This window comes from Dermacentor albipictus, chromosome 2, assembly GCF_038994185.2.
Source record: "Dermacentor albipictus isolate Rhodes 1998 colony chromosome 2, USDA_Dalb.pri_finalv2, whole genome shotgun sequence".
Taxonomy (NCBI): Eukaryota; Metazoa; Arthropoda; class Arachnida; order Ixodida; family Ixodidae; genus Dermacentor; species Dermacentor albipictus.
The window spans coordinates 56,715,100-56,741,392 of record NC_091822.1 but is presented as its reverse complement, the minus strand read 5'-3'; the positions used below and the strand labels follow the sequence as shown (position 1 = coordinate 56,741,392).

General features: G+C 47.5%; 1 protein-coding gene across 1 annotated transcript; it reads right to left on the bottom strand.

The window, feature by feature from the left end:
* Positions 1-26,265, bottom strand: LOC135901875 (uncharacterized). Its single transcript, XM_065431703.1, has 5 exons — positions 26,129-26,265; positions 25,550-25,589; positions 13,309-13,475; positions 7,603-7,968; positions 1-861 (listed from the first exon to the last, which is right to left on the bottom strand). The coding sequence occupies exons 2-5, from the start codon at positions 25,561-25,563 to the stop codon at positions 728-730; spliced, it is 681 nt and encodes a 226-aa protein (XP_065287775.1). The 5' UTR covers positions 25,564-25,589; positions 26,129-26,265; the 3' UTR covers positions 1-727.
* Between the last annotated feature and the right edge of the window lie 28 nt (positions 26,266-26,293).

Below are 26,293 nucleotides of genomic sequence, written 5' to 3'. Positions count from 1 at the left end.
TTTGGGCAGTGTCTGCCTTAATTAGCCGGTAGTTTTGGCAATCAACCTCATTCACTTCTCAGCTGAAAAATTATCCTTATCATGAAGCAAGTTTTTCTGGACTTTGGGGTACATTGTTTAATTTCCATAAACATATATGTCGCGAGGGTGCACGTATGTAGTTTGCTTATCAATAAAAAGTTGAACAATAATGACAATGACACCTATGTGTCCGCTGTTTGCGCTGGATTGAACTTGAATGTTACAGTAGTTACGTACTGATATCAAATAGTTATTAGTAGAAGGATATCTGCCTGGAACTATTATTGAAAGCGTTTCGATAAGAACACTGGGATAATAGTTAGGCAATCGACGAGAATCCTTTTAAAGCGACACATCATGTGCAAGGAGATAGAGCTCATTCGATCTGCTTTGGAGAACACAGTTTCGGTACAGCGGCTAACACTTAAATTAACAAGATAAAGACTGCATCACTAAGCCGTGAAAACAAAGCCTCACAAAGCGGCTCAACAAAGAACATAACAGATTCCTAAACACATCGAGCCTTCACAATGTAGCAACATACGAACACGACTTCTGGTGCACATAGGTTGAGCGTCTATGCCCTTCGCATTATTGAGGGTGCTGGATTAATGAGCCTCTAGTGCTGTAGAACTGGCATTGGCATCTGCTCGTCGCTGCTTTTCTATTTTCCAAGTGTTTCGTATGGCCTTACGGCCGTTGTACATCAGTACCGCATTACATTTCGGGCCCGAAACCTCCGGCCCCACACAAAAGTCACGAATCGACTTCGTCTGCTTGCTCTTCGTCGCCTACGTCGGTTCCGCCACATTCCCTTCCAGTGAAGCCGTCGTCTTGACCCTGGAAACAACCAAAAGGGATATCCTAAAGCAGACATGGCCGTAGCTTAATATGACAAAGTTGCGCATCACTAATGCGTGAAAATTATTAAAATGATCGGTATGCACGTAATAAGCACCATAACTTCTTCGTTGAACAAGTGCTGCCCCTTGCTTAGTTGAACTACAGGGACCGAATATTTCCAAATGACAACTAAAAACGTCCATAGCAGTGTCCAACTTTCCAAAGCGTTTCACTTTAGCGTCCAACCGCAAAATAAAGTTACGCAAAATATATTTTACCCCTTTTGTGGTAATAACATGACTTGCTTAACAATAATGCTTCGGCAGGAGCTCTGGCCCCTCTACTTTTCTAGCCCCACATTGCCAAACGACGATACCTTTGAAGATCACTAATTTAGCACGGTGGAATCGATGCCGTTGTTACAGACGAAATGCCAGACGCGAAGAACATAAACCACTGTAGTTCGCGGACGCAAGCCAGATGAAAACAACAACAATCATTTGTTCATTTTTCTCAGTACGCTCTCACAGGACCCTGGTCAAGCGTCGGTCCAGGCCCAGAAAGTTTATTACATCTTAACTCTTTTTCTCTCACTACGTAACCAAACTGCTAAACACTGCATCAGTCCGACGGCATTCTTCGTATTCTATATTGCCGATGACATTCGAAAGAAGTACATTTTCCCAAAGCATAACCTTCATAAAAAAAAGAATGCATCAGTCCTTTTCCTACCATTCTATGTGAAAGTGAGCTCATACTTAATACTCAACGACTAACGGCATATGCGCTCTTTTTTTTAAGTGATTACCGTGCCTTCCACGAATGCTTAGGAACTCTACCTAAGATCCCGCGGGCTTCTACAGACGTATAGAGGAGTTCAGGGCTTGCACTTGTTATTAGCAACAATTTATTCGACATAAGCTGATTAACTGCAGAATCGGATCCTTCCATTCCTTCCACAGCGAGAGATCAGCCACAAATTAAAGTTTTCGCGTTCAAAAATATTCAGTTATTCAGTACACATTACAAATATGAGGTTGCAAAGAATTGCTAACAATAGGACGTCAACTGCTTGCATGTGCGCAGGCTGTTGTTCGCAACCACATTATAGAGTGAAACCGCGCTTGTAATCTTTTTATTGCTTTTTCTCGCTTTCTTTTTGTTTTTGTACAATTGGTATTCCAAGCTGGTAGTTATGAGGGCCAGCCACACCATCGGACTGTTTAGGTAAACGTTCTTGTGCGGCTGGCCATGTTTTAATTCCGTCTTACACTCTAAGAACAGTTTACACCCTTTGGCTTGCCCCTTCTGCCACACAAAAATAATCGTCATCTGCCTTGATGCGTTTACTTTCTTTATCGCTGCGAGCCCGGAACTTTACAGTAACGAACGGCACGCGCGTTATCAGCATAGAACAGTTTACACCCTTTGGAGTGCCTCTTCTGATAACGCGCGTGCCGTTCGTCACTGGAAAGTTCCGGGCTTGCAGCGATAAAGAAAGGAAACGCATCAAGGCAGATGACGATTATTTTTGTGTGGCAGAAGGGGCAAGCCAAAGGGTGTAAACTGTTCTTAGAGTGTATGTGCATATCTTATTTAACGTCTTAAAATGAGAAGCAGTTCAGACGGTTGCATATTATTGGTGCTGTCTCCGCAAAAATGGCATTCAACATCAGACAGTTTCCTACAAACGGTATCGTTGTTTGTTATCGATGACAAAAAGTATCGTTGCCATTTCTCAAACAGTCCACGCACTGCTGTTGTAGTACGTTAGCGCCGCAAGTAACGGGAGAGACAGCATGCGCAGCTTGAGTGGCGCGCCAGGAAAGAGAGAGAGTGCATTCGTAGATCGTGCATGCGTGCATGCTCGAAGTATTACACCGCTACGCGGCGCGGGAAGATCTGAAATTTGAAACCGAACGCCGCTTTCCTTTTCGTGGCCGCCACGCTCCAAGCAGGAGGATGACGTACTTGTATGCCTGCGACTACGTATTGGTGTCCGCAATGTAACGTCGCCCTTGGTGACACGTGACCTCGAGAACTATTCAAGACAACATCTGTTATCTGTGCGATCTGTTGCTTGAATTGACGAATAGAAGTTTAGAGAAATAATAAAAAAACACAAACGGAATATCTACGTGTTCTTTTGTTTTATTTCGCACCGAAGCAAGAGATATGTACTTCCGCTTCGTCTGCTTGTTCCCACGGTAATGCGGTCACATGCACAGGTACCAAAACTATGCCATTTTCTGCCGTGTTTCAGCACGTGATCATGCCCTGCCTCAGTATTCGTGTAGCACTGAATCATACCACTAGCCATTTTCCTTGTTCACAGCGCGCAAAATCTCTCGCTGCGCGAACGAGACAACAGATCGCGCGCGACGCCTTCAGCGGAAGTGCGTAGCGCCGAGAAAAAAAGCGAGGAAAAAAAAGTAAAGGTGGGGCCGGTGACGTATTTTCACGCCATCTTTGAGGTCCGGTATGGGAGAACACAGGGAAGGAATTTCGCTTGCGGAGGCTAGACGGGCCGATTGGAAAGAGCGTCTTGCTTGGCAGTATAGCCCACCTGCTAATATCATCGGTTCATGGCACTGAAATATATGTCGGCTATTAATAAGCCGATTTCAAAACATATTGTGGCAGAACACTCCCTAGAGTACACGTAACAACTTCCAACGTATAGCCAAAATTTTCTATGGGCCCTGGTCAGTGGCCCTTTAAACAATGATGGCGTTTCTCAACAGGCGTAGCAGTACTGTTTGGCCGAGGTTGCGAGATGTATCGCGAACACAAACACATTGCGAGCTCCAGTCAGATTTTCTCTGTCGTCGCGATGTTCCGCATGTATTCAGGCATATATGTGCTACATGTTTATCCATGATATCCTAAGTACATACTATACTGTTCCATCACCAAAGTTTCTCAAATCAGATCATTGGCCAATAATTCTCAGCATTTTCGACGTTTTCTGGGAGTGAGGGATACGCATGGAACATTCAATTTACAGCGCATGCTTTTATCGTAAATCTTCTCCGACTACTAAACAGGGCAAAACAATCGCAGTGCTCAAAATCTGAAAGTGATGCAATTTCCCTGGCGCCGCTCTTTAGGGGCAGCCAAGTGACGCCTTAGCGATGTCATTCCATGCTTTGTTTGGCGTCATAAAGACATTAAGGGCACCAGAAATCCCGGCGAACACAAGTATGTGACATCTGCTTGTTGTCGCACCCACGTATGCTTAGAACACCATCCGAAGAGTTCAAGAGCATCGGGATATGTTGTTATTGCTATTAGTGCTTCACGTGAGCACGTAATTGCGAACTTCAATGCGATAGCGATTAAGTGAACACTCCATGGGCGCTCTTACCGTCGGCGTCGCCATCCTCGTGATGATCCGTATAAAATCCAAGGGCGATAACACCGCCGCTCCGCGCCGTATGCGGCATGTGCGAGTGAAAGCGCGTGCGCAGAGCTGACGATTGCGGCTCAACCTTGGAGGAAAGCCGACAGGAAACGCGCCGTCTTCCGTCGCGTAAAATACCGGGTGGGAGGGAGGGGGGGTACAGAACGGGGCGGCGTTCTACGGCAGCAATGGCCCATTTCGCGACCCTGCTCAAGGGGAACCGACGTTCGCGGCTCAATCTCGCTCGCGCAAGGTAGGTAAGTGGAGCGCTGCTTAGCAGAGAGTGGAGCACGGCGCGTTCTACTCCGGCTGCAATTGCGTACTGTGCGCAGGCACGCGCGGTCACGCACCCTCTATTATGACAGCGATTTGCAGACGGCTCATTCCTTTGTGCGTGATGTGTTCTTTCTGCTCAGTTTGCGTTGATCCGATAGAGGACGCGAAGGTCACTTCGCCCTTTACTGTGGCCGCGCTTCCTTACGCCAGCGTTCTGACAGCGAGTGTTCGCGGTTATGGAGTGTAATGTGTTCATGCTTGCATCTGCGTGCTTAAGCGGTGTTTCGTAAGCTTATACGGCCGACAAAGCAGCTATCCTTACTTCGTATAACTGTCTACGAATTCGCTATCGATGTTTCACCTTTCGGGCTAAACTGGAACATTTATTTCGATAGCAATTATATGGCCACTCCAGGCGCATTTCTGCAGCAGACGCCAAAGCCGACGTCGCCATTTCCGTCGTCGTCGCCGTGAGGGTCCGTATAAAGTTCAAGGATGATAAAGTCGCCGCGCGCCGTATGCTGTATGTGCAAGCGAAAGCGTGCAAGGGTGAGTTGGCGAACGCGGCTGAATTTCGCGTCTGCGAGGGATGTACGTGGGTCAGAAGCGCGCCCTCTCTTGTCGCGCGCGAGGCACGGGGGTGAGGCGAGGAAGGGGGCCGTTCTTCTTCGGCGGCTGCTGCTTACCGTGGGGCCGAGCAGGCACCGTGTCTTGCAAGCAATCTGCGACGTGGCCAAAGTGCGCGCCCGCACTGGCCTCATGTTCAAAGCGTTTTTAGATGTTTGCAGGGCGCTCATAGTGCCGGTAGCTTCGTGTGCGCTGTGCTTTGGACGTTTAGTTCGTGTTCAAGCGAGAGCTGCGCGATGGTCAAGTCGGTCGCTGCTGCTGCCGCGATCGCTCCCTCCAGCATTCTGGCAACGTGTTTGTGCGCTCATATAGAGAGATGTGTTCATGTTTACCTATGTGCATGTGACACCGTGCTTGTTAATTAAGTTAAAACAGGTTGGCAGGTAAGTCGGTTTCAATTCAGGATATAATGTGTAAGTGCTACTGAACAAGGACGTAGAAAAACACAGACACGCAGACACAGCGCTGTCTGTGGGACAGTTTCTCTCTACGCCCTCGTTCAGTCGCGCTTACACATTGTATCATTCTGCATTTAGTTCGTAAGTGAAGGTTTACAAATTTACACGGCGTATAAAACTACTATCTACTATCTACTAATTTGCTATCGCAATGGGTGCTTCGCCTTGAGGGCGGAACTGCGATTCTTTTCATTAATGTAGTGCTCAGTTCCTCTGCAATCTACCAATCTGGATGTGTATCATATTACAGATCATCGTCGTCATGAGCATGCGGCGGGTCATCTCAGCGAGCTAATTGGAGTTGGCCCACGAGCAGTATACGCGAGATTGTGACCTAATAGAAAACAGAGCTCCTGTTATGGGGCCATGTGCTTCAGTATGTGCATCGTGCACGCAATTTAGTTTTATTATATACCCAGTGACTCAAGTCGGTTCGACAGTTGGTTTCGAACCCGATCCTCTCAGCACAGCAGGCAATGCTCCGTGTATTCAGTCATGGACTACACGGTTACCAAAGTTGGGAGTTATTCTGCAAGACTACAGCACCAGCCAGCAGCCTCGATCGCTCAGGAAAGCACCGGGAGTTTTCGGGTTAATACAGTAGACGGGCAAGAGGCTCAAGTTGTGGGGACACAACCGATTTGAAGCGTGAGATCAGACACAACAAACGCAGAATATACCGAATCCTATGCCACTCTTTCTGTATACAACTTGCTGTCGCACGGCGGCCCCATTGTCACCGTGCTCTAGAGTAGTGTGCCTGAGGATGGCTGCACGATAAAAGAAATGAAGTTGCTTACTAGAAGGCGTGCACGAGAGCAGCAACGTCGAGATGACTTTATATGACAGTTTTACCTACCGTAAAGCCCTGGACATCTTGTGGTGCATGAATATTTTAATCGAGAAATTAAATATGCAAAACGTTTTGACGTGTACTATGTCGATGACAAAGCGCTTACAACTTTGTATTGTTTGTTCGTGGTGTTTTTCTCAAAGAGACGAGTGGAATAGCGCCTTTAACTCTCACTGTAGCGGCAGCTTGTTTCTGACCCCGGAAAACATCTGCTCCTGCATTTATCGCCGCAAATTTAGCCAAGGAAAAATGCCTATTTTGTCCCGCGGTTTACTATGAGAACATGGTTTTCATGTGTTCAGATATAAAGAATGTGCCTTCCGCGTGGATATTATGTAAGTAGCGTTCTTATTGTATATTGCATTAAAATTCATCCGTCACGCATTTTAATTGTACGACAACCCTGGTGCCAGCTGGAGAGTTTTATATGTTTGTAGTCATATGTAACTTCTGCTGTGTTGTTTCAGAAGTCGTAACGCTAATGTTGGTAATGGTGAAGGTCTGTGTGTAATCTTGCAAAGACATTCATCGCAACAAAAGTTCTGTGTATTTGGTTGGACTTTAGAAGACAGAGTGAAGCTAATGTATTGGCGATAACTTCGTTTTTTCGGTCTTTCTCCATACGCCTAAGGAACTGCGTTTCCGATATGCTGAAATGCCACTGGGTTATCTTGGAGCTCGCGAAATAGTTGCGGATGTGCTACCCTTCGTTAGTCGTTTCACCAATGCAGCACGGCGTCATCCTCACGTCGCTTTCTCCTACGGAGTACAGGCTTAGTAGGGAACGACTTTAAAGCATTTAATGCACTCGTGAAAAGAAGTGTGCTCCGGGGCTCGTTCAGGAAACGTCCGGCCTTTTCTACACGAGCAAGAAACAGCACGGAACTGGCGTCGACTATCGCTCATGAAATGCAAGTTGGTTGGCATCAAGCCTAATAGCATTATTCCAGAAGAGGGTTATGGCGCCGAAAAAACACAACACACACCAAGCGAGACGGGACAGGCGCCTGTCCCGTCTCGCTTGCTGTGTGTTGTGTTTTTTCGGCGCCATAACCCTCTTCTGGAAACATGCACCAACTAGCCCCCCAACAAGTATTACTAATAGCATTAACCTTTCTTACCTCGCAAAGGTAATCGCTGACGCCCTCCTACAAGACGACTTCTGCTTGCGACGAGTGACGTACGAGCTCGGAGTTGTCGTTTCTGCCGCATCTCTGCGCTCAACGAGCGCCACAGCCACGCATAGAGGCGCGCCTGGTAGTAGGGACGTAGTCGGCGCCAGATGCGCAACAGCCGCCTGCGACGCCGCTTTCGCATGCGAAGTCGTTGGCGCCGTAGCCGCATCCACAGCAGCCGGGCCGGCACTTCTTCCTCGGGCGCTACGATCTGCCGCAGGATGGACTCGGTCGACGTGGTGGTCGTGGTGAGTTTCTTCTTCTTGAGCGTCGCCACGTCGGCCACCTTGCAATCGGGACATTCCAGTTTGGCTGCACGATTGCGACAGTTTGTCATCGTTATCAGCCTGTATTTAAGTCCACTGCAGGATGAACGCCACTCCCAGCGAACTCCGATTAACGCGATCTTGCATCATCTGACGCCAGCTTACGCCGAATGAACTCATTTCGTCGCACCAACTATTTATCTGCCGTCGTCGACTGCGCTTCCCTTCTCTTGACACCCATTCTGTAACTCTGATAGTATTCCTGTTACCTGTCCTACGCGTTACATGGCCTGCCAACTCCATTTCATTCTGTTAATGTTAATTAGAAAATCGGCTAGCCAGCTTTGCTTTCTCATGCAGGCTGCCGTTTCTTATTGTGACGCCTAACATTTTTCGTTCAATCGGCCATTGCATATTCCTTAACGTGTTCGCAAGCTTCTTTGTTAACCACCATGTTCCTTCCCCATGCGTTAGTGCTGTATAAATCAATGATTATACTCTTATCCCTTCAAGAAAAGCGGTAAGTTTCGGTCATAACGTGGTAATGCTTGTCGTAATTACGAAAGTCCCGGAAGGCGCAACCGCCACCATGGCCGTGAGTTGTGACGCTGACTAACAGCTTTCCAGGATTAGTTCGAGTATGTATATATACATATACAGCCACGAAAGTGGGCGGCGATGCGGCACCGCGGTAGTTCAGTTTGTAAGAGCATCACGCGTGTAAATCGAACACGTGGGCTCGTATCCAACCTACGGCAATTTGTTTTTTCACCCAGTTTCCTTTTGATTTGTTTATTGCTTATAAACTTCAATTAAAACTTGAAAAATAATACTTTTCCCTGGGATTTCCTTGGTGTAATTGTATGTTGGCTTCCTATGGTTGTGACTAACAAAAATTGGGCCCCTCGGTTCCCATTCTTCACGTTCAATGTATGAAATCCCTCCTGTGAGGAAACAGCCAAAGGCGATTGATTGATTGATGATTGATGTTTATTGGCGCAAGGGGCAGGTATGGCCGAAGAGCGCCATGTCCTTGGTGATGAGTTCGCAGTGTAATTATGAGTTCTATGAAATTGGTGTGACGTGGCTGTAAAGGGGCTTTAGAAAATGTCGGCCTAAAGTGCGTAAAATCTGCATAATAAGATTATGACGATGACGTATGACGTGTGCTATGAACATTAAGATGCATTAAAGAAAAATAATACGATGTGTAAAAATATGTAAGGGTATAATATATGCTAGAGCACTACTGCCTCCTTAGAGCCCTTGAAACACAAGGGCCTGGAGGCATATGCTGTACAGTACAACTATCGCAGCGGCATCCTCTAAAGAGAAGAAGCGCTACGAATGCATGGGACCAATAACATTTAAGACCTAGTACTGTGTCTGAATTCGAAAGCGGTTCTGGAACGAGAAAAATTACGGGATGAAGAGGAATGTGCTGCCTGTATGCTAAGCAAAAATGTCTCATTCTCTCAAATTCGGCTTCCCGACACTCCAGAAGGACGTGAAGCACGTTCAGCCTCTCCCCGCATCTCCCACACAATGGAGGCTCACTTCCGGTGAGTAGAAAATTATGGGTGCCAAATGTGCGTCCTATTCTGAGACGACATATTAGGACATCTGTCCTAACTGTGGTTTTATTAGGTGGAGCTTATTATCTTTTTCCGCATCCCGCATGTGTTGCCAGTGGTCTCGCAGCCTCCTTCGCAAGAAAGGCCTCAGATCTGTGACAGGCACCTCGGCGGTAGGGTTAACAGCTTGCGAGGCAACTTACGTGGCCATCTCGTCTTCCAGAACGTTACCCTCGATGCTCCTATGGCCAGGCACCCAGCATATAATGATATGCTGGTTAGATATGTACGCTTTACACAAGACGGAATATAGTTCATTAAGTACTGGATTTTTCCGTGTATAGAGTGACATCAGGGCCTTCACGACACTTAGGGAGTTTGTATATATCGCTGTCTTTTGAAGTTTTGATTTTCTTATATGCTTCACAGCAGACAGTAATGCGTAGGCCTCGGCCGTAAATATGCTTGTTTCTGGATGTAGTGCATCGGATTCTGAGAAGGATGGGCCGACGGCAGCATAGGACACCCCGGCATTAGACTTCGAAGCGTCTGTGTAGAACTCTGCGCAGGAGTGCTCGTGCTGGAGTTCTAGGAAATGCGCTCGTATTTCGATCTCTGGTGCGTGTTTTGTTACATCTAAAAAGGATGTCACATTCTATGACCTGCCACTCCGAAGGTGGTAACAACTTGGTTGGATGCATTAGGCGAAGCTCGAGGAGTGGGACATGTATTTCATCACTAAGCTACCTCACACGAAGCGAGAAAGGCTGTCTTACAGAGGAACGATTATGGAAAAGTGTAGTACGCGTCATATCGTTAACAGTGTTAAAATATGGGTGTTCATGATTGGAGTGTATTTTCAGAAAATATGTAAGGCTGATGTAAGTTCTCTGTAGATGGAGGGACCATTCATTTGATTCCGTGTATAAGCTTTCAATCGGGCTTGTTCTGAAAGCGCCAGTGGCTAAGCGGATACCTAGATGGTGGACAGGATCTAGGATCTTTAGTGCGCTTGGAGCGGCAGAGTTATATACGACGGCACCATAGTCCAATCGTGATCGAATTAGGCTCTTATAAACATTCATGAGACACTTCCTGTCGCAACCCCAAGTTGAGTGGTATACAATGTTAAGCAAGTGCATTTTCCTTAGACAATTTTCTTTAACATATATAATGTGCTGTATAAAAGTAAGCTTGGAGTCAAGTATAATACCTAGAAATTTTTGTTCTTTGTTGATAGGTATTTGATTTCCACACAGTAGAACACAAGGATCTGGAGCCAGGCCTCTCTTTCTAGTAAAAAGAACACAAGAACTTCTGTGGGGGTTGATTTTAAATTCGTTTTTGTCTGCCCACTTAGAAACCTTGTTCAAGCCCTGCTGCACCTCTCTCTCGCATACTGAGAGGTTACAGTATTTGAAGCCGATTTGAATGTCGTTCACGCAGACAGAATAAAGAATGGCAGGTGGTAGCTAAGCACGAAGCGTGTTGATCTTCACGATGAACAGCGTACAGCTAAGCACGCCTCCCTGGGGTACACCTGTTTCTTGTGTGAAAGGTCGCGAGAATACGTTGCCGATTTTCACGCAGACGATGCGACTCAACAAAAAGCTTTCAATTATTTTCAACATATTTCCACAGATGCCCATTCCCGACAAGTCTCGCAAGATGCCGTATATAGCGCCATGTTGTGTCATATGCCTTCTCCATGCCAAGGAATATTGATAAGAAAAACTGTTTATGTACAAATGCGTCCCTAATATATCCTTCAATGCGTAAAAGGTGATCTGTTGTCGACCGGCCTTCTCTGAAGCCACACTGATAGGGATCAAGTATATTGTTGAGTTCAAGGAAATGTATGAGTCTGCGTTTAATCATTTTTTTTCAAAAGGCTTACACAGGCAGCTTGTAAGAGCTATCGGGCTATAGCTTGCCGCCATGGATGGGTCTTTCCCCCGCTTCAAAACAGGGACCACAATTGCTTCTTCCCATGCAGTTGGAAGGTATCCTGCAGCCCAAATGGTGTTAAAAATTGTGAGTAGTGTAACTTGGGTGTCATTGTGTAGGTTTTCGATCATTTAATATATGATTCTGTCAGAACCCGGTGCGGAGCTCTTGCATGAGCCCAAGGCAGCTCTCAACTCGGCTATACTAAAAAGACAGTTGTATGGTTCACTCTGTCGACATTTTCTTATGAGTGGCATACATTCTTGCATTTGTGTATATTTGAGAAATGATTGCAAGTAATGGTGGGAATTGACACGCTCTCAAAGTGCTCCCCATGTGAGCCTGCCTGATCTTGCAGTGTATCGCCCTGTGTATTTACCAGAGGGCGAGGGTGTATTTACCAGAGCCAAAGGCGAGATTCATAATGGGAAAGAAACTAAAATTCAACACATTCAGGGGCGCTATAGCGTAAAGTTATTCCAAACTGTTTCTATTCCATTTCTGCAACCTGCCATTCACAATTAGTGAAACAATTTTGGGCCACCCTGACTTCGCCTTTCCGTCACGCGACATCACCAAAACCATGAAGTGCCCCCATATTATATGACGTGTACTCATTGAACATGCGTGATTACACCGAACAAAAGAATAATAATTATTTATGATTGTGCATCTTTTTTCTTTTTTTGCTATTAGGCCTCCACTGTTGGTCAAAAGCTTTCAGGCTGCGCCCATTTTGCCTGTCTGCCACGTATCGCAACGAAACTGCGAGAGCTCGCCACGTGAAAACCATGTGTATCCACATGGTTTTGACGCGCACCTTTAATGCACCTTTAATGCCTATAGGAATTAAAGGTGCATTAATGTACATGTACTGTGCATGTTCTTTAATGTTCGGTGTATGAATGCCCCTTTAATGCCTACAGGCATTAAAGCATTAATTTATTCGCGTTTCGGCAGGTTTGCGGCCTTTCGGCACGTTTACAACATTGATCTGCTAGCTCTTGTTCTCTGAGGAACTCTTTTAGCAGCATTTTTAACCTTGTGTTGCACGTCGCCGCAACTTTAGACCAGCCACCACAGGCCAAGCCAGGGGAAACGGGCCACTCGCATGCGCCGGCAACACCTTCCTCTCCGGCTATCTAACTTCACTGCTGTACCTGAGGCCTACCGAAATCATCGCCTCTGCTACGTTCTCCTCGCATCTTGTCAGCACCTTAAATAAGAAAAAGAAAACTGTCACGATAGGCAATGCTATTCGTTTTGAAAGCAAATAATAGTGACCTTGATGAGAGTGTGTGATTGGTTATCTCAGGCAACGCTGCCGGGCATCGTCTGATGCTTGCGTCGCCGCTTGGACATTGTAATACAGATTGGAATAGTTTTATGTTATATGTACACAGAGGAATACAGAAAATGACACACACACACACACACACACACACACACACACACACACACACACACACACACAGACTCTTTGGTACTCAATACCCCAAAATATACATCACTCAGTAAATAGTGAACCTGGATTCGGAATACGGCAGGTGCTAGCGGGCGTAAGCGCGCGTTAAATAGTAGTTTGAATGTGTATCGTAGGTTCTCTGCTGCTGGAGAAATGGGCTCATTTAAGAGACACAGTTTGGTAACAGTGTTTGCACTCACAGATGAAACGACAATCTTGTTCGTCGTTGTCTCTCGGTGCACGGCGTTACAGATAATCCATTTCAAGATCGGCTGATATTGAGAACATACGGAAACTTTTATCCATAGTCATAGAGCGTATGTGCACACGCACACACACGCACACACGCACGGAGAGAGAGAGAGGGAGCCATCATGAATGCCACACCCTCTGCATATACCTTGGAGGAAGTACAAGTACAGCGAGAACAGGATGATGCCCACGAGCGTGATGAGGAACACGGACAGGAGCGCGAGAATGCCCGTAGTGGAGAGCCAAGGCCTGGACGCTCCGGCCATGATGGGCATCTCGTCGTCGTCCATTCCCTCCAGGCCCATGCCCATTCCGCTGTGAATGGAAGCAGGGTCGGGGTCACAAGCCGGATATTCACGTCCAGCATCGCGTTAAACCTCAAGGAGCTAGTTCATGATTCGAACGGCTTCATGGCTTGTAGTCGAAACATGGGGCGCGATCGGAGATATCTTGTTCGATACGCGTTCTGTTCAGTTGCTGCAACGTCACAAAGTTGCAGTATGCAAAATTTGTGACAGCGGGGCGGAGAGAGCAGCCAATCAGGAAGCGGTGACCTCCCCGGAAGTTTACCTCCGTCGTTTGTCGTCTGCTTGCAAACAGTATACTACAAAGCCAAATGTTTCTCGTCTTCCAATTGAATGAAATCTTTATCTAAAAAAATATTTTTTTCTTCTCAAGCCCAAACACGTTTTCAAATAGTAGTACGTGTGAATACTGCAATTTACAACTATTACGTTCTTTGCGTCGTCCCTAGGTGGTGTCGCGCACAGCGAGAAGGAAAAAGATAAAAAAAATACCGACGATTACGTTACTTCCTAATGCGAAATTTGAGCGCAGCAAATGCGAGCCTTTGTTTGCGTTTGGCCTCGGCCTCGGCCGCGCGAACGGTAGAGTCTTCTCTGCGACGGCGATGAGCTTCTGCTTCAGCCTCGCTTACTGCTGGTTGCTCTCGACGGCGGCGATGAGCCTCCGCTTCGGCGGCGCGAACGGCAGGGCCTTCTCGGCGGCGACGCTTAGCCTCTGCTTCGGCGACGCGTACTCCTGGATCATCTCGACGGCGGCGACGGTAAGCTTCTGCTTCGGGGGCACGCACCTCTGGATTCTGACGGCGACGGCGCTGGGCCTCTGCTCTGGCAGCTCGTTTAGCAGCAGCAGCAGCAGCAGCAGACGGAGGACTTCCATCGGTCGTCTCGCTCATGGCTCAGAAAGAACTGGCAGATAATTTCGCAGTGGCGAACGGCAGCGGCAATTTCGGCTCGGGCGGTGCACATATACAGATCCGCCGCCACCGATCTGGCTCTCTGATTGCCACCGCACAGGGCGAACGGCAGCGGCAATTTCGGCTCGGGCGGTGCATATATACAGATCCGCCGCCACCGATCTGGCTCTCTGATTGCCACCGCACAGGGGTTGCATTGGAGGAGGAGCGAAGAAAGGAATTAAGTTCGAGCTGGCGCTTTGACAACCGGAGACTCGCAGGAAGAGGGGGGAGGGGGGCGGCGTGTACACCCAGCGGCAAACGATGGGGGCAGAAGCGCGCGCAGCAAGCGGACAACACGATAAAAGGAGGAGGGAAGAGATAGCAGCTACTGACTGATGCCGCTGACGCCGATAGTGAGTCAACCCCAGCTGCGTAGTTGGTTTCAGGGACAACGCCGCCGATGCCGACACAAACAATATGATACCCTCGCTTCCGCAGCGCTAAGAACCAGGTCTAGCCGTGGGAAGGTGGTCACGTATCCGTCGACGTGCCGGGGCCTACGTGAAATAACCGGCGCGTCGGCAACTGAAGAGCACCCTATCCGCCACACAAGAACAGCGGGGGGGGGGGGGGGGGGACCCTTTCCTCCTCTTTCTGCATGGCGGCGACGGTGTTCTATGCAGTCACGTTATCTTGACTCTCTAGCGGCGTCAGCGGCATCCAGCGGTATCAGTCGGTCGCTGCTAGCGCTGGGGGGATGAAAGGGGGGCGGAGCTGGTTACGAGGCCGACGACAACGCCGACGACGACGCGAAACCCAGGTACGGACGCCAAAGAGCTGCGCTCTAAAAACGACGGGAAGAGTGGCGCACTTTTCAAGAGGCAGCGACAACATCCCAGAGGCTCGCTGACCCCGATGATGCTGTCGATTTCTCTGTACAACCCAACGAATTATTTGTTTCGAGAAACAAAAACGACGCCGGAATTCACTTTCTGCCATTTCTTCAAACGGGTTTCGCACCGCCACCCGCTCTCCTCCTTCCTCTAGAAACGCCAGCGCAACAACCTGTTTCCAACGGAAGCGCCATTTTCTAAAATTAAACTATGCATTGGATTCAAACGTGCCATTCCGCAGCCGAAAAGGCCGCCTGTTGGATCCAATCCAATCCACCAGACGCGCCATGCGAAGCCGTATGATCGCTCCAGACTTCTCAACTCCCGTCGCGTTCGGACGAAATGCTCGGTGGGCGGATGATTGACACGAGCGTGTCGTCATTTTGACGTCACCAAAAACGGGGCGGCGCCCCGCGGCTGGCGACGTCGGCGCGGAGTAGGCCAATCGCGCGCGCCGGTAACCGAACGAACGCGCCGAACAACCATCTCCGATCGCACCCATGATGGAAATTCTACTGCAACTAGTAAGAATAACAATGGAGCCCCCATGATAATCTGAGATAGTTACTCAAGGCCTGTCTCGCAACTAGCATTACTGATCCCTAAAGGACAGCAGCCTTAAATTTTGCTGCTACTGCTGCTGCTGCTGCTGCACACGAAATTTCGGGGTTCATATTCACTGTTCCTTCAAATAAGTTAGTAATAGCGAGTGCCAATGACTGATTTTCTACTGCTATTTGCTACGAAATTTTATGCCGAACTTAGGAACATAAATTTACAGATATATTTCTCTTCTAGACATAGCAAAAAAAAGAATGCCAAATAGGGAGGTACAGTATATATCTCAGCAATGATGGCGTTGGGATATAAGTGTAATGGGGAGAAGCAGTAGTGACCATTTGAGAACTGGCCGTCGACGTCGTCCGTCAGGGCCAAGTTTCACACAGCGGGTCACACCCGGCGCCTATCGGGCCGTTGGGTATAGACGAGAAAACTATGGCCAGGCGGCGCTACTGCGCTTCTCCTGACAGCGCCCCTTTGTGGAAACGCCAAGCAGCGCGGTCGCGTCGTGGCCTAGTCTCCGCTTCGTTTATGTTGTGCCGTCCGCGCTTATCTTCGCTGCTCGTTCTCATGGCGCTCCGTTTTCGACGGCGGCAGATCGCCTGCTTGCGCAACAGCGATGCAAAGATTGCCGTGCGGTTTCAAGAAGGCTGCCGACGCTGACAGCTTTTTTTCGTGGCGGCAACCTCACGATAGGCGAGCGTCTGCTTCCGAACGTGTACGGCGTTGAACAAATTGTGGACGTTATGTGAGAGTGAAAGCTAAGTGCGTGTCACAGGTGTCCGACAAGATCGTAGACGACGTCGAGTTAGAGGTACGCACCATGTTAAGAAATTTAGCCACTTTTATTTCAATTACAACCTAAGTCACACTGGCAGCAGGAACTTCTGTTGTCATATTACTCGATTACTGCAGATCCATTGGGCTGCTTCTTGACGGTTCCGTAACTTCACAAAGGCAGGTTCTGGAGTCTGTTTCACACGTGTCTTGCTGCTGCTCAAGAGCTGCGTCGCTGCAGTACGAGAGCACATGTCCCGGTGGTGGTGACTGCTGAGAAGACTGTTGTGATTGCCATTGGTCTGTTTGGCGCCGCTTCCATCTGCATCGCATATAAATGAAACAGTATGTGTGCCTATTTGTTGTGGGGATTAAATTACTTCCAATAATATGTTTGCAAAGGTAACGTTCCTGTGATTGTGTGCATATATTATTCTACAAGAGTGGTACCACTACAAGTTATGATACTTGCACACTTAGATACTTAGAAAGCATGGGCAAACAACAAACATAACGCGCACGTCTCGAGCGGCTGCTTTCCGATCCGCCGCGTCCCGACGTACGCGACGACCGCGGCTTGCATTAAAGGGAAGCTGAAACACTTTTCGAAAAAAATGAGTCCTCTGCAGCATTCTACAGTTTTGAGTCCCCTGAACACGAATATCTCGTTCAAAAAGGGCGGAAACAAGCGCAAGCGGCTGTTTTTTCATGAAAACGCGCACCAGCGCCTCAGGGTATCGCGCGAACGCCGCTGTTGCCTGTGATTGGTCGGAGCCGCTGTGACGTCAATGGCGGCAGTCGCCGGTCGGCGCCACCGCATGCCGCCGTTTCAGAGCGTAGCACGCTCAGGCACGCTGTTCTGTTCTGGCTTCATAGCTGAGTTGTAAGCATTATGGAATGTTCTCGCTGTCTCGGACAGCTTGTATTTTAGCCGTACATGTTCGAACCGACAGCCGATACGGAAAACGATGGCGGCAACGACGATGTTGAGTGTGCCAAAAGCGAGAGCGATGTGTGCACCTTCTCGCGCGTTGGAAATCTTAGCTGTTACGTATGCTTTCTTTTTCATGTAGCTGCACGTTCCAATGACGGGAGAAAAAACGCGCTATAGTGTCACTGGGAACTTTCTGCTGGAAGAATGCCGAAGCACTAACTTCTCATTAGATTGTAAACACGGGTGCAATTCCGCGATGTCAAGCACCTTGCCGCTGCTTGTCTAAAGTCCCGTGGTTTTCTGAGCGTTGATACACAATCGCGAACATAAGTGCCGCGTTTCAAAGCGCGCACATGCAGTGCTGCGAGGTACAGTCATGGAAGTTGCTTGTCATACACATCCAGATCGAGATGGTCAGGGGGATTATATGTGCAATATTCAGAATATGGTTGGACGACTTTGCGATTGTGGCTCGATCAAGAATCGGTATGCGCGCTCCATGCTAGTGTTGACATAAAGATATTAGGCGATTGCAGAGCAGCAGTACGCAAATTTGCGAAAGGTCGGGTCTCGGCTCCCGTAAAACACATAATAGACACAAACCAACACCCACGACCAATCCACATCATTTGGGCACCAGCACACTCCTCCCTACCCTGCAACGATGCCGCCCACACCACCGCTCGAGGACTCGCCAACCGAGCACCCGGACGGCTCATGCTAGGATCAGGGAGGGATCGCGTGGTCAGTTACCAGGAAATAACTCAGCACTACAGGTTAGCCAGGGCAGTGTACCCGCCAGCACACAAATCGCTTAACAAGCGACAAGAAGTAGCTTGGAGACGACTTCAGACGAACACCTACCCCAACCCCGTAGCCTATCACTACTACTACCCGGACCAATACCCTAATACATGTAAGCACTGTCAGCAAAAAGCGGATCTATTCCATATTATGTGGTCGTGCCCAGCCGAAAATCATACAAATCACGAAATAAGTAATACTGAGCAGTGGGAGGCCGTGTTGCTCAGCTCCGACCCTGACCTGCAGGCCAAGGTCATCGAGAGAAGCTGAAGAAGCCGCCCGGGCCCAGGGGCTCGTGGCTGCCTAACAACAAGGTCATCCGTCAATACCTTGTTTTCAAATAAAGTCTTTACTCACTCACTCACTCACTCACTCACTCAGGCAGTTTTAGCACCGCCGTGTGGTAAACATAACTGCAACCGTACGTCGAATGTCACTAGGCAAGCCTATACTCCATTTCATACCTCAGGTGCAACGCTGTGGAAGCTACGCACGAAGTCCGGTTACCAAAATTTATTACTGCGCGCGTTTCCGTCTATGGTTCGCAGCGTGCCAGCGGCGTTTGCTCGCGCGAGCGTGCACGTGAAGCTGCCGCGACGGGCTGCAATTAAAGAATGCCGAAAAGAAAATTGATTTAAAAGAACGTGTTAGCAGCCGTATAAGTACGCCGATTGTTTCTATGGGTAAATTCTTTTTTTTTCATTCAGAACTGAGCTTATACATGAAAAGGTTTCTCGAAAATCGGGTCAAGACACACCGAACTTTTTCTAAGTGCGAACGCAGCCACTGCTAGAAGTATCTCAAGCCTCCACAGCGTTGCACCTGATGTATGAAACGGAGTATAACAACGCTAGCAACAACGCGTTTCCGCATTTGTCGTAAGGCTACCCGGCTATCGCGGAAATGGTCCGAGTACAGCACAGTTGATTTCGTCGGCACGAACTTATCTCTCCTCACCGCACTGCGCTGCAAGCTTCTTGTCCTTCGGGAACCTGTCAAACACCACATCGTCTCGCCCGCGTGTGTTCGCGCAGCCGAATGCTGCACAGAACGAGGGCATGTTGGGCGCCCTTGGCTGTAGGCACTCACGCAGCACAGAGGGAAAAAACAGTTTACGAAAATCGCAAAACAAACGTGAGCGGCGGCGGCGGCAAATCTCTCGTAGCGTCGTTCAGTAAAGCGCAGGACGGAAAGAGGCATGCCAGCGCATGCCAGCACGCCGGTCCGGCAGCTCGGTCCCCGCCAGTGACGTCACTCTCGCCGGTTCTCTCCTCTGGCAACCACCTCACCCGGCGCTCCAGGAAGCAATGGGGGCGTGTCCGCGGGGGTGATTTAGAAAGCGATTTCTGCCCCTTATATTAACAAAACGAAGAAAAAAATTTCGGAACCGTAAATTATTAGGTCTGTTCTTCCTAATCCCAGCAATTCATAGAAATTGAAAACCGTTTCAGCTTCCCTTTAAATATGGTCTGCTATCACACAAAAGTAGCGCGCGGTCCCTTTCGTTACCTGCACAACTAGTAATTTAAGTTGCAGCGTTTGGAAAAGGGAAATAATTCTCTTGAGCTCGTCCATGCCGATCGCGTGGGAAGGCACAGTGCAATCAAATAAATTCGGGGGTTCTAAGGGCCAAAACCATGCCAAAACCACGAAATCATTGAGGCCCGCTGTAATGGGGAGTCTCAGGAATAATTTTAGCTTCCGGGGGTTCTTTAACGTGCACAAAAATCAAAGCACACGGTAACAAGGGTGTTCTTGCATTTTGCCCCATTCGAAATGCGGCCGCCATGGCTGGGAATCGAGCACGCGTCGTAGAGCTTAGCGGCGCAACACGCATGCATTTACCGCTAACAAACGGCGGATGCCACCACAATTCAACAACGCGACACGACTAAACAAACGGCCGTGCACTAAAAACAGGTATATGACTATCCCGCTTTCAAGATATTACACGCGAATGCGAAAGTGTGAGACTTACTTGACTCGGCCGCGCACTGCAGTTATCCATGCTTGTCGTCAGTCCTTCTCGTACCACTTCCCAGGAAATCTGTAGAACTTCACGGGCGGCGTAGGACCTTTCGTGTTTTCGAGGCTGCTGTGGCAATCGACAACACATCAGTATTGCGTGCCACCTTTCTTGGCTGATGAGGTCGCACTCGGCATCGCAAAAACCACGCCCACGAGCGCTCCCGCCGTATACAGAACAAGGGCACGCGCCAGCGCAGCGACGACCCTCGAAACTTCCATCGGTCCGCTAGGGGAGTATTCGGCGCTGGTGCCGCGCGGGCAAACATTAGGTTGCCTCGTCTATAGCCATTTGATGGACGTGATTAAGGCATTGTGGACGATGTCGAACGTCTCAACTCCCACGCGGACTCACAAAAGTCTGTGGCAATGTTTGTTTAGCCTCCTGAGTGTGTTGAGCTCGCGTTGCGACATTTATGCGATGACGGTGACGTTGCAGCCCGGCTGTCCGTATGGTATAGCGTCGAACATGGCGTCGCGGCTACTCATGCAACTCTACGGTGTAGCCAGCACCCGCTATCAATTGGTACACCGTGATTTGGGCGCCAAGGAGAAGACTGGAGGAAGTACCATCCGTTACTTGGTATCTCCGCTTTTCGGTTGCGATTGAAACTCTCCTTTGATGCTTACTGTCGTCGTTTCAGTCAATTTACTCGAGGGACAGTGCGAACGAGAAATCATTTGTGTGCCTCCCACGTGCAGGGAACTGATTGCTCCCGTTAGTCATGCTGTGACAGGTCAAAAGGTAGCGAGCGCGCTGTTGTCGTGATTTGGCTGGGTCATTTCCGGAAGGGCAGTAGCAGTGAGATCAATGGGAATCGTGAACATATGGCGTTCGTATACATACATAGCCTGTAGCTATACTGCTAGCGGCTCAAGGCCTTTGTCAGCCACTCTAGGAACTCATCCGTCACTCCAGTGTGCTGGAAGGTAAATTTGTTGTACGCGACAAATGGAGTCACGCAGGCAAACGCGGCCGTACGGGCATAATTCCTCCCAACATTTGTCTACATACACACGACAGAAGATGTCGTATTGCTATACCTTGCTTTATCGTACGTTCCACGTGGATTGGCACGGTTGCTGAATTTTACGGGGATGATAGTAAGCAAAGGTTGTTTTCTTTTTGTTTCGTTTCTTTGTCGCAGTGGTCCAATGGAATCCCTTTCTTAGTAGACAGTTTTAGTTTACAGTTAGCGTAAAAGCGGGGGGAAGTAGCGTTACTGTTCCGCAAACTAACTTTGCAGAAAGGGAGTTTTTGTATAGCGTGATAGTGTAGTTTACGTGCGGGACACAATTCAATTACGCTATGAATTTCGCCTACATAATGCACCTAAGTGATTCTGTGCGTGCGCGCGTCCGGAAAGTGCGAGAAACTGCGCAATAGAAGGTAGGAGCGCATCGTAATTGTACTATACATGTCCGCCCATCTTCGGCGAAACGAGATGTCTACCATAGCCTCCGAAATCTTTAGATCTCAGAGGCCACATGCCTTCGTTGCGCCTGTCTCCTTACTTCAACTATAGGTGGCACTGGTATCTCAGAGTTTTCTCTTTCGGGGTTTGGACGCGTTCGGAACGAGAAACGATCTCGAAAACTCCTCTAGCTTATACATAGTACTCTGTCGTCGAAGCGCCCTGAGACTAATCGAAAGCCGTTTGCCCAGTCATTGGCTACGAACGAAGCGAATTCTATAAAAGCAACGCCAAACTCATTTCGAAGCGGGCCGCCGGGACTGCCTCCATGTTTTACGTAAACTACGTAAGACATGGAGGCAGTCCCGGCGGCCCACGCTAAGACGGTAACGTTAACGCGTAAACCGCGCGGTAACGTAAACCGCGCTAAGACGGTAACGTTAAATCTGAGTAATAGCGTGCGTACGCTAAGCGGTATGGGTCGCTTAGTGTTCTGAGCATGCACATTTCAATCCTGGTATTCCACTAAGCCCGCCATTAGGCTAAACACGCTAAACTAAAACTCTAGTGCCATCCTTGTTTCCCGACAGCAAAATAAGTAACCTCGAAATTAAGAGAAACAAATATTTACGCCAGCAACTGATAATCGATGACATTTTGTTGAAGAAGTAATTTCTTTCCTTGAGCAAGGTACACCTGTACCTGTCCAATGCAAAAAAGGAAAGGGGCAGCGTCGAGACCATGTAACTTGATACTTATTGATTGACCCCGAAAATTAGGCAAAGTTTGGAAGAACTGCAGCGTTGCACTGCAAAGTGCAAACAGGGCTTCATGGCATAGTTCATTGTAGTAGAATTTTCGATGAATTAATTTGTTTTGGTCAACGTTCGTGGGGTTTCCGTTCATATCGGTGATTTGAATGATACACATAAAACTACAAAGCTCCTAAAACAAACTCACAGAGAACTAGGTTGCTGTTGTTCGTTTTTGCAAAAATGTTCACTTTAGACACCCGTATCATATTATGATAACTATCATGTGTCTCAGAATCGACAATCACTCCGCTAGTGAAGCAGTATTTTCGTGAAACGACGCAGTGCAGCTTATTATTAGGCAATAAGCGAAGCAGCGTAGCAATAGACATTTATTAGACATAAGATATGGGGGGGGAGGGGGGGTTGAGAGGTATCGTTAAGCAAAAATTAACCCTTTCCCTTTCAAATCAGCCGACACCTGCTATATTACCAATTGCTACCATGAATAAAAAGGGTGCGGTAGTTAGTCGTTACACATCGCAGGCGGCACTAAAAACCTTATTGCTCCTACATTTAGCATGAACAAGCAAAACAGCATATAGCTCAACAACAAAGGCGCTGTCCACGGCAGCAGTAAAGACACTTAATTTCACTATGAACCTTTAGCTTCCAAGAAAGTCACTATCTTAACAAACTGGAATTAAGAGAATAAAAATCGAGAAATGCCGTGTGCAGTTCACAGAACACGAACAGCAATAGCTGAGATTTCTCCCTAACACTGATGTTGCTCACGCTACAACAGCCGCTGCGCATCCTCAGTGTTTATTTATTTATTTATTTATTTATTTATTTATTTATTTATTTATTTATACTGCAATCCCAATTTGTGGATTTTGGCAGGAAGGTACAAATGTTGAAAAGATCACAAGAAAGGCAACCAACAAATACATAGATACGTAAGAGTAAACAAACTAACATAAACTAAAATGGAAGGCATACGGTAAGTACTAAGTTGGACACGATGTGAACAAGGTAAGTGAAGGCTGTTGAACTTGGGTGTTAGTAAGCTGGTTCTATCCCGTTATTGTCCTCGGAAAGAAAGTGTATTTAAAGGAGTTGTTACGTGTGCGAAACGATGCAATTGTTAATAGATGTCTTTGTCTATTGGCATACCTGGATGAAAAGGTTATTACATCTGAAGTGTCTCAGTTATAGTGCCCCTTTACAATTTGATACATAAGTTTTAGCCTAGCTGACCGGTTTCTTTGGGTTATTTGTGGCAAGTTCGCTCGGGTTAAAGGGCAAAAATAGAAGAACGTCCAAAGCTGTTATATGTGAATCGCACACCCTTTTTCTGTACGCTTTAAATCTTGTTACTATTAATCCGAGTGAAGGGGTCCCAGATTATGGCTGCGTAATCTAATGATGGGAGAATAAGCGCTTTATATGCGGTCATGAAGACATCAAGAGTAGTATATTTTAAAGCTCTTCGTAAAAAGAACAACCTACAGTTTGGATTTATTACGACATAATCAATGTGTTTAGTCCAGTCTAAGTTACTTGTTATCCATACTATCATGGGTCAAAGCAATCATTAAGAGGAACGTTAGCTCGGGCCCAACTTCGACGCGGCCTATTCAAATACACGTAAAACGCAAAAACGCTTTTTTGAGATAGCCCTTGGACCGATTTTAATAAATGTTGTTGCATTTGAGAGGGAAAGTTAAGTTCTACTGACTATTTGAAGCGGAATATCGATTTAGGGCCTGCATTTCGTGAGAGGGTTTTTCAAAAATTCGAAAGTTCGCAAAAAATAAACCCGCGAAGTTTATAAATCATAGCCCTGCATCAAGAACAGGTATCACGGTTCTGTAAACGGCATCCATCTGTAAGCGACAAGCGACTTGTCCTGTCGTATTTCTTGTGTCTGTTGTTTTGCGCTAAACAAAGTATTCAAGCAGGTACGTTGTTTGATGCGAATTGAAAGTCTGGGAACCATTCACTAGCAGCAAATAGCTGTCAAAGCGACATGCCAGTTTAAGCACGTTTGTACACGTTTGTAAGTTCGCTGCGCATCTGCGGTAGATCTCGCAAGCAGACTAAAGTGCACGCGTAAGATGTCAGCCTTAAGCGTTTTCTACAACAGCATGTCAATAGCATGTCGACCATAGTATATGTCAGTGATGGCAGAAGGCTCAAAGCAAACGGCTTACACATAATGGCGGTTCCTCAGAAAGGGCTACGTTACGGTTGAGAACCTGTATATTTGTGAGAAGCTGTATTTAGTGCCCTGTGATACATTTTCAGAGCTAGCTGCACCTTTATTGCGAGAAAATGTGCACAACTTGAACCACAGACGAGTTTGCAAACATCTAATCATTTAAGAGCCTATGAAAGCTATCGCTCTAGAAAGACTAAAAAAAAAGGAAGGCCGTCGATCACCATATATACACTCGCAGACTGGCCTATGAATAGACACACTGAGGTTCACGGCCAAACAGCCGTGAGCTCCGGTGATTTCGACTGGGTGTGTGCTCTAGCATGCGCGAGTCGAAGCGAATCAGAATCTGATGCTACGTACCGTCGAACGGAGTTGAGCTCGATTTCGCGAGACATGATTGCTTAACTAATTCCGCATGGGTATTTTCGTGAGCTTGAGTCAGCGTTAGTGAGCCTGCCTTATTACTGAACCTGCTCTAACTTCTGGTGTACCTTTCAGGCCGAGTCAGTCAGCGTGGGTTCGATCGTGATTAGGTCGAGTCTGAATAACCAAGGTTGTGTGATTCTGGTCGCGATTCAGTCTGAGTGAGCCTCGAGAAAACGTGCATCTCGTGAGTGAGTCTGAGTACTGATCTGTTTTCTGACCTATGTTGATCACCACACAATTTACGGCACTTAAAGTGTGAGTGCTAGCGTACTCGGCGCGACTTTGTTGCACGTTCCGCTTAGTTCTTCTGTTACTTTTTCAGCGCATTCGCATGTGTTCTGATACGTTCTGTCGAAAGAACATCAACGAAAACTTACACATTGCCGTCCATGGCTGGCCACTAAAGGCGCTTGCGCCCTGAAAAAGAGAAAACAAAATATTGGTTTTGACGTACCAAACTCCAAGAAATATCGAGGTTTGTACGCCGATACCATATGCTCCGTTTAGGCGGACCAATTTTCAGTTTTAGAAAAAGTAAAGAAGAATGCACGTAGAAAACCAAGTAATGTTACTGCACGCCCATGAAATAGCCGTTCCTCAACACTTCTTCAACAATTTGGGTGTGATGAAAATGCGCTAAATGGGTTCGGGCATGAGTGACGTACCTCAAATTAATGAGTTACGATTGAGTACCATACTATACAAACGCAATAGCATATCCTCTCCCATTACAAAAATGAAATAGATTACTTCAGAGACTATTATGGGTTAAGAAACAAAAAGGAGTGCAAAATATTAATGTACTTGTTTGTATGAAGCGTATAATATGTAATTAAATATATACACAACTTCTGTCAACCGTGTAAAGTGCCACTAAAAGCAATGACCAGAGCGCATTGGATTTATTCACACTGAACATTCTAATGCTGTTACTCTAACAAACGGTGGTCACTCACTGCTGCCTTATCCACTTTGCCCTGGAAAACGCCAGCCCAGCCGCCGGTGCCCGCACACCGAGGCAGGTTGAGTTGACCTTGATCGTAGGACAGCCTGCAACCTCAAGCTCGGTCAGCGTGTCGTTGTTGTTGTTGTTGTTGTTTCCATACACAAATGGCACATAC

Bases quoted from the DNA above. Each gene is read 5' to 3' on its own strand.
- LOC135901875 (XM_065431703.1), bottom strand. The intron at 7,969-13,308 runs GTATATGCAGAG...GCAATCGTGCAG, and splicing joins GTACTTGTACTTCCTCCAAG to CCAAACTGGAATGTCCCGAT. The intron at 862-7,602 runs GTAAGAAAGGTT...GGTTGTTTCCAG, and splicing joins TCAGCGATTACCTTTGCGAG to GGTCAAGACGACGGCTTCAC.